Genomic DNA, 6601 nt, shown 5'->3' with positions numbered 1-6601 from the left:
TATATGTAAGTTAACACAGTTGACTGAGGTCTGACTGGTCCCATCGGTTTCCCACTGGTGATGGGAGCTGACTCTCATAAAGCAGCGAAGAACTTTTTTATCTGTGTACGAAAAAAAATATTTTAGGATCCCGATGGATCAGAGACACGAAACACATCCAACGTCGGATCAGAAAACATAAATGATTCTCCTTGGATCAGAGACTGTGAGGATGAGGAATGAGATCTCAAACCTCAGGACGAGGCCCTCGTGTGGTTTAACCTGGTAGCAGCTATTATGTCAGTGCAATAAATAAACATACCTTTCGTATAAATTCCTCCTGCACCTCTGGGTCACTCTGAAACTCCACACTGGCATCCAGTTGCAACACAGGTATCTGTTTCAACTTCTCAAAATGTAATCTGAAAAGAGAGAGTTGAGCTGTGTTACACCGACCACGTCAGACCACACACTGCCGACCGTCATCTGTTCACAGCCGAGCAACAAACAGCTGCGAGGAAAGGCATTTAAAATGGTAATGGACAAACAGGCATCCGTAGAGCGTCCTGTAATACAGTGGCTGTATCACCACTGGTGCTGGTTGGATCATTTACTGATCACAATACCAATTTTAAGTGTAATGTCCTCCCGTTAAATCCTTTCATCTTCATAATTGCTGAGAAGAGAGTGACTTTACACTTTAAAAGACCTCGTGATTTCTTTACATTTCAGTGGTCACTGAAAATATTCAAAACATGCAAGTCTGCAGAGGACAACAGAGGGACATGCCCTCATTAGCACTCACTCAGTGCTCTTCTCCACAAGCCACCTCTCATGTTGAACATGCAGCTTATCCAGATAGTCCAGTTTCACTCCTTTCTCTTCTGGCCTTCCCCGGCGCCCCAGACGCTCCATACATTTCTGACAAACAACAGAAGGGTACAATGCGTTTGTGTCTTTTTCAAGATGAAATTGATTAAAATGTCAATCAGGTAATTTTGTGATATCGTGGAACAGGACCGATAATACAAATACAAACACCAGTAACAATAATACAACACTGGCAACTACCACAAGATAAAAAGAAGGATGTGCTGCAAACATCTTTTTCCTCACAAGTTGCTAAATGAATTGTATTTTTTTGAAGCCAACATGACATCTCTTGTGTTCATACCTCTGGTGGAGCTCTGAGGTAGATAATGCCCTCAAGCTCCACCTGGTGTCCAAACTGTTCCACCAGGAGGGAGTGCCAGTCCTGGTAGACTGCCCACTCGGTAGAGTTGATACAACCCAGCTCAAACATGTTCAGGGCAAAGATGTATCTGACAGGACACAGAGTCAAGTTCAAATCAAGGAGAATGCGTTTGATGAACAAGTTAAGTAGCACATAAATGCCATCTTCTCACTCATATGGGGTCTCGCGGGTCTTCTCAAAACTACTTCCGCTGACCTGATTTCATTTTCACTAGCCGGTCCTACCTGTCGCTGTAGATGGAGCGCTCATACACCTGGACAGGTGTTCGCTCTGAGCTGAGCAGGCGAGCCGGAGGAGGCTGCAGCTGCGTCCTCAGACGGCTCATGCAGGAAAATGTCTGAAATGTGTACGACCAGCGCTGAGGGTCCTGGTACATCATCTGCAGCAGGTTGCTGACGGTCGTCTGGGGGGACGCGTCTGTCCCCTGTCAAAGACACGAGCGGAGACGGTCAGCTCGGCTTCCCTTTGGTTTTTGTTGGGAAAAGATGTTAAGGTCGGTAAGTGTGCGCGCACCTTCACGGTCCCACTATCAATGTTCTGCCACTTGCTCACAGGTTCTGCCACCACCTCCCAGTCTGGACAAGCGGACTGCAGGAGTCTTGCAAAGGTCGACTTTCCCACAGCTGGAGACCACATATCAGCATATCATCAGCGTGGGACAAAAGAAGATCTTACTTTGAAATAAGGGTTAATATAACGTCACTGATTTTACCGATGTTGCCCTCGATAGAAACCCTCTTCACTCGAGTTGCTGCATCCTCAGCTGAACTTGACAGGCACCTCGAACAAGAATCACTGCGCTTCCTCGACTCATTAGCCATCGTAACGTTACTTAGGTTAGTTGTCCGTGTCATGGCTGCGTTTCCACCTTGCGTGAGGATCCTGTCCGGTGTCATCCACTGAGGAGGAGGCACATTGTACCCAAATCTCAAGACCTGTATCCAACTAGTGTTAAACTTAGACACGGTTGAACAGAACGCATCGATAGATGGCAGACATTGTGACAGACATCCGTACAACTACAAAACAACTTGTATACAGTCTATGGTGCTCACTAATGGAAGTGAATGGTTAAGACTTTACATTAGCGCTGTGTTAAGCTCATAGCAGGGTAGCTAACGTTAGCTCCTCCTCTCCATGATGTAAGCTAACGAGTTTTAGTTTGTGATAATAGATTTACGGCTAAATGTGCTTCCAATGTACGCCGATACATCGGCGAAGTGTTCCCATAGCGCTCACCCTATCGTTTCACACATTAGATGCTGGGGAGTAAAATTATTAAGTTTAGTTAATAAAAAAAGTGTGCTCAAATGCTACAAACCGTAACAGATATTACTTCCGGTGTCGAGTTCTGTACCTTCGCAATAAAAGCATTTTGACAAACCATATCCCGCCTGTTTGAACATATAACTGTGGCAAACGACAACATTATTTGTTTTACGTTTAACGTACAAATATAAAGTAAACCGTGCTGCGTGTAAATACAATGGCAAATACATGTAATACGATGCTCCTTGTAACCCGGAAATACTTGTTGTTAGCCCTCACACTTCCCCAGATGGATGAGGTCATCTGCGTTATTTCTGCTCATGCAGAAAACCATTGGACCTCTTTAAGTATATTTGTGAAATTTCAAGGTGTAGAATTTATCTTAACTTCACTTTTCCCTCCAACTATGTGACTTTAAAAACATCAGTGTTTTATTTCCAAGATTTAATTTTGCTCATATACCACTCAAATAACTTCAAAATTGTGAATTAATACTCATAATCCATAGTAAAGGTGCTAGTAATTTAATCAACTGTCACTTGCTTATAATTCATATTTTGTCTGCAACAAGAGACAAACTTACAGAAACTTCATTTAAAAAGGCATTACACTTTTTTTATTTGTTTAAAAAAGCACAATCACTGGTTTAAACAACAAATAGTTTTAACTGCTTTTCATCCTCATCAATCACTGCTGCATCAGCAGTGACCGACTAGTAGCTTGTGTTTTTGATGGTTATCTTCTGAGCAACCTCAATCTTGAAATCATTAACACCTGGGGGAGAAAAAGACGTAATTGTGATGCCAAAGTGAAATTAAAGCAGTGGATCAAATAAATGCAGTGAATGCTCTAGAGGTGAGTCACAAGATAATATATGTGTGTGTGTGTGTGTGTGTGTGCGCGCGCGCCCCCGTGTCCTCACCCTGACTGAGTGCAGTGCCATCAGAGGAGAGGTGCCAGTATCTACGGTCGCTCTGTCTGGCCTGCTCTCCGTTCACCGCGCTTAAGAAGGGTCCCCACAAGCTGGACTCCTTCTCAAACCTGCCAAACAGCATCAAGTATTACTAAATGTAGGCAATCATACTCATAAAAAACAACTCAAAAAGGTACATTATATGAACTCACGTGAAGCCAACATTTTTGCCCTTGAGAAGTTCAAGGGCCTCCAACAGAGAGCTCCCCTTCGGTGCATCCACAGAGTAAACAACAGCGGCCCCGCTGGACGCCACCACCTCCACCATCACAGTCAACGTGGACTCGCTTGGTAAAACCACCACAGGATCTATGGGCTCCAGCACCAGAGTGTCTGCAAGACCACCATGACACAAACAGTGACAATACGGACACAATTTGAAATCACAGTAACCACAGGGAGTAGACATAATGCCGCACATACCGTCCTCATTGAGGCACTCCTTGCTTTTAACCGCCAGGTAGGATTTCTGCTGGAGAGCTGGAAGGATCTGAGATATGCCCATGGGGTTGTGGTATGTGTTGCTTCTCGCATCCGTCCTCATGGCCTCCATTGAGGCAGCACACTCTGCAACTTGGCTGCCCATTGCTATTAAGGCCTTGAACACAACAAATGAGTATGTCAAAAGCTGCAAAGATGTTGTTCTGCAAAGTCTCATGCAGTGAAAGAACCCCCCTGTGCAAGGACGTCTGAGGGCTAATATACACACCCTCTCACATAAAACAGAGAAAGCCTTTAAAGTCGAATAAGCATTTTGACACTTGCTGGGTTGTAAAAAGGGAGGGTCTGATAACACTGATAACACGCCAACCAAAGAGCTGCTGGAGAATAGAGTACACTGAGGAGAAACTGACACTATGTAACGTGCTGTATGCCCAGTGATGCAGATAATCATTGGGGGAAAAAAATGAGAAGATTAAACAGCTTACTCACCTTTGGCCATCAGACTGAGGACGGAGTCAGAACTGTGCACTGACGAGTTGTGACCTTGCATTGTAGCGGCGTTGACAGCTAATGAGGGTGAGAAATCGACGGTCCTGAAGGAGCGGTACAGCTGCATCATGTATAGAGGATATCTGCTGCGATGATTAAATGAGAGATTTCTGAATGCTGAACTGGACTTGAGGTCTTTCAAATATCTGTGGCCCTGTGTGGATCCAAAAGAACAGACGAGGAGTGTGCAGAAAACTGTCAGGACGCTGGCTTCCATTTTAACTGAAACAAACTAACTCTACTCCGACAATAATGAGAGAGAGGCAAAAGAGCTCCTTCCTTCCTGCAGCTGGTCTCGGGCTGAAATGATGCTATGTGCAGACGGAGCTCCAGACAGGCCCCTTTATAGTGGACAGCTGCCCTTTGATGACCCCTGATCACTCCAGGCATCTGAACAGCCCCTGTGATCATCAGAGCACACCGGAGGGGGAGATAAAGACAACATTTAGCCAAGGTCATTGTCCTGTCAAACCGCCCGGACTTTTCTACTCACTCGGGAGCCAAATCCTTTTGAAATGTAAAAATCCATTAACAAATAACACTTTAAATGCTGTGCAGCCATTAGCACCTTTCTGTTTAGTAGCAATGGCAAAGGTAATGTCACACATACAGAAACTAGGAATAAAAGATGTCATTTAATTGATAATAAAATGGAAAATGCATCACAACAATTAGATAAGGTTTTTATTTGTTAACAGACAACAAATGGAATACTTAATACTTGTTTGCTTGTTCATTGTCAGTCAGGAGTGTGTAACTGTTTCCAAATGGTCATAGAACTGACAGCACAGACTTAGTTTGGATTTCAAGGGGAATAAACAGTACAGTGTAACAACTAACTTTAACCAGCCAGTGAATCTCAAAACATTAACATGCAAACAATAAAAGCAGAACAAATTTAACAATCGAACAGTTTATTTAGAGATAAGACATTTGTATACAGAAAAAAAACAAACAGGTGGTCCAGCAACTTCTCAAAGAGAGAAAACCTTTAATATTACTTTATATTTCCTTCCCTCTATATGTAAGTTAACACAGTTGACTGAGGTCTGACTGGTCCCATCGGTTTCCCACTGGTGATGGGAGCTGACTCTCATAAAGCAGCGAAGAACTTTTTTATCTGTGTACGAAAAAAAATATTTTAGGATCCCGATGGATCAGAGACACGAAACACATCCAACGTCGGATCAGAAAACATAAATGATTCTCCTTGGATCAGAGACTGTGAGGATGAGGAATGAGATCTCAAACCTCAGGACGAGGCCCTCGTGTGGTTTAACCTGGTAGCAGCTATTATGTCAGTGCAATAAATAAACATACCTTTCGTATAAATTCCTCCTGCACCTCTGGGTCACTCTGAAACTCCACACTGGCATCCAGTTGCAACACAGGTATCTGTTTCAACTTCTCAAAATGTAATCTGAAAAGAGAGAGTTGAGCTGTGTTACACCGACCACGTCAGACCACACACTGCCGACCGTCATCTGTTCACAGCCGAGCAACAAACAGCTGCGAGGAAAGGCATTTAAAATGGTAATGGACAAACAGGCATCCGTAGAGCGTCCTGTAATACAGTGGCTGTATCACCACTGGTGCTGGTTGGATCATTTACTGATCACAATACCAATTTTAAGTGTAATGTCCTCCCGTTAAATCCTTTCATCTTCATAATTGCTGAGAAGAGAGTGACTTTACACTTTAAAAGACCTCGTGATTTCTTTACATTTCAGTGGTCACTGAAAATATTCAAAACATGCAAGTCTGCAGAGGACAACAGAGGGACATGCCCTCATTAGCACTCACTCAGTGCTCTTCTCCACAAGCCACCTCTCATGTTGAACATGCAGCTTATCCAGATAGTCCAGTTTCACTCCTTTCTCTTCTGGCCTTCCCCGGCGCCCCAGACGCTCCATACATTTCTGACAAACAACAGAAGGGTACAATGCGTTTGTGTCTTTTTCAAGATGAAATTGATTAAAATGTCAATCAGGTAATTTTGTGATATCGTGGAACAGGACCGATAATACAAATACAAACACCAGTAACAATAATACAACACTGGCAACTACCACAAGATAAAAAGAAGGATGTGCTGCAAACATCTTTTTCCTCACAAGTTGCTAAATGAATTG

General features: G+C 43.5%; 2 protein-coding genes across 4 annotated transcripts; both read right to left on the bottom strand.

Moving 5' to 3' along the window:
- Positions 1–9: 9 nt before the first annotated feature.
- On the bottom strand, positions 10–2922 carry LOC116378628 (deoxycytidine kinase-like). 2 transcript variants are annotated; one of them, XM_031840526.1, is made up of 8 exons: positions 2556–2922; positions 1947–2133; positions 1748–1857; positions 1459–1658; positions 1154–1301; positions 785–900; positions 302–401; positions 10–101 (listed from the first exon to the last, which is right to left on the bottom strand). In XM_031840526.1, the coding sequence occupies exons 1-8, from the start codon at positions 2661–2663 to the stop codon at positions 75–77; spliced, it is 996 nt and encodes a 331-aa protein (XP_031696386.1). In that variant the 5' UTR covers positions 2664–2922; the 3' UTR covers positions 10–74. The 2 variants fall into 2 exon arrangements, with proteins under 2 accessions (XP_031696386.1, XP_031696387.1); XM_031840527.1 differs by lacking the exon at positions 2556–2922 and adding an exon at positions 2474–2555.
- An 89-nt stretch (positions 2923–3011) lies between these two features.
- LOC116378629 (transcobalamin-1-like) lies at positions 3012–6593 on the bottom strand. Of its 2 annotated transcripts, XM_031840529.1 has the most exons (7): positions 6273–6593; positions 5790–5889; positions 4410–5589; positions 3900–4074; positions 3629–3809; positions 3426–3544; positions 3012–3277 (listed from the first exon to the last, which is right to left on the bottom strand). In XM_031840529.1, exons 4-7 carry the CDS (start codon positions 4060–4062, stop codon positions 3216–3218), a joined length of 525 nt encoding a protein of 174 aa, XP_031696389.1. In that variant the 5' UTR covers positions 4063–4074; positions 4410–5589; positions 5790–5889; positions 6273–6593; the 3' UTR covers positions 3012–3215. The 2 variants fall into 2 exon arrangements, with proteins under 2 accessions (XP_031696389.1, XP_031696388.1); XM_031840528.1 differs by lacking the exons at positions 4410–5589; positions 5790–5889; positions 6273–6593 and having other exon boundaries at positions 3900–4377.
- Positions 6594–6601: the final 8 nt, after the last annotated feature.

The sequence above is a fragment of the Anarrhichthys ocellatus genome, unplaced genomic scaffold (genome assembly GCF_004355925.1).
Source record: "Anarrhichthys ocellatus isolate YVR2014 unplaced genomic scaffold, GSC_Weel_1.0 scaffold2909, whole genome shotgun sequence".
NCBI classification, from domain to species: Eukaryota; Metazoa; Chordata; class Actinopteri; order Perciformes; family Anarhichadidae; genus Anarrhichthys; species Anarrhichthys ocellatus.
The sequence above is the reverse complement of the archived record's forward strand: the minus strand, read 5'-3'. Positions and strand labels throughout refer to the sequence as shown.

What these genes read in the sequence shown, in the direction of transcription:
- LOC116378628 (XM_031840526.1), bottom strand. Translation starts at nt 2,663, where the DNA reads ATGTTGTCGTTTGCCACAGTTATATGTTCAAACAGGCGGGATATGGTT. An exon ending in CGCTCCATCTACAGCGACAG is followed by an intron (nt 1,302 to 1,458) that starts GTAGGACCGGCT and finishes GTGTCCTGTCAG; the next exon opens with ATACATCTTTGCCCTGAACA. An exon ending in ACCTCAGAGCTCCACCAGAG is followed by an intron (nt 901 to 1,153) that starts GTATGAACACAA and finishes GTTGTTTGTCAG; the next exon opens with AAATGTATGGAGCGTCTGGG.
- LOC116378629 (XM_031840528.1), bottom strand. Translation starts at nt 4,371, where the DNA reads ATGATTATCTGCATCACTGGGCATACAGCACGTTACATAGTGTCAGTT. An exon ending in GGCAAAAATGTTGGCTTCAC is followed by an intron (nt 3,545 to 3,628) that starts GTGAGTTCATAT and finishes GCTGTTTGGCAG; the next exon opens with GTTTGAGAAGGAGTCCAGCT. An exon ending in TGGCACTGCACTCAGTCAGG is followed by an intron (nt 3,278 to 3,425) that starts GTGAGGACACGG and finishes TTTCTCCCCCAG; the next exon opens with GTGTTAATGATTTCAAGATT.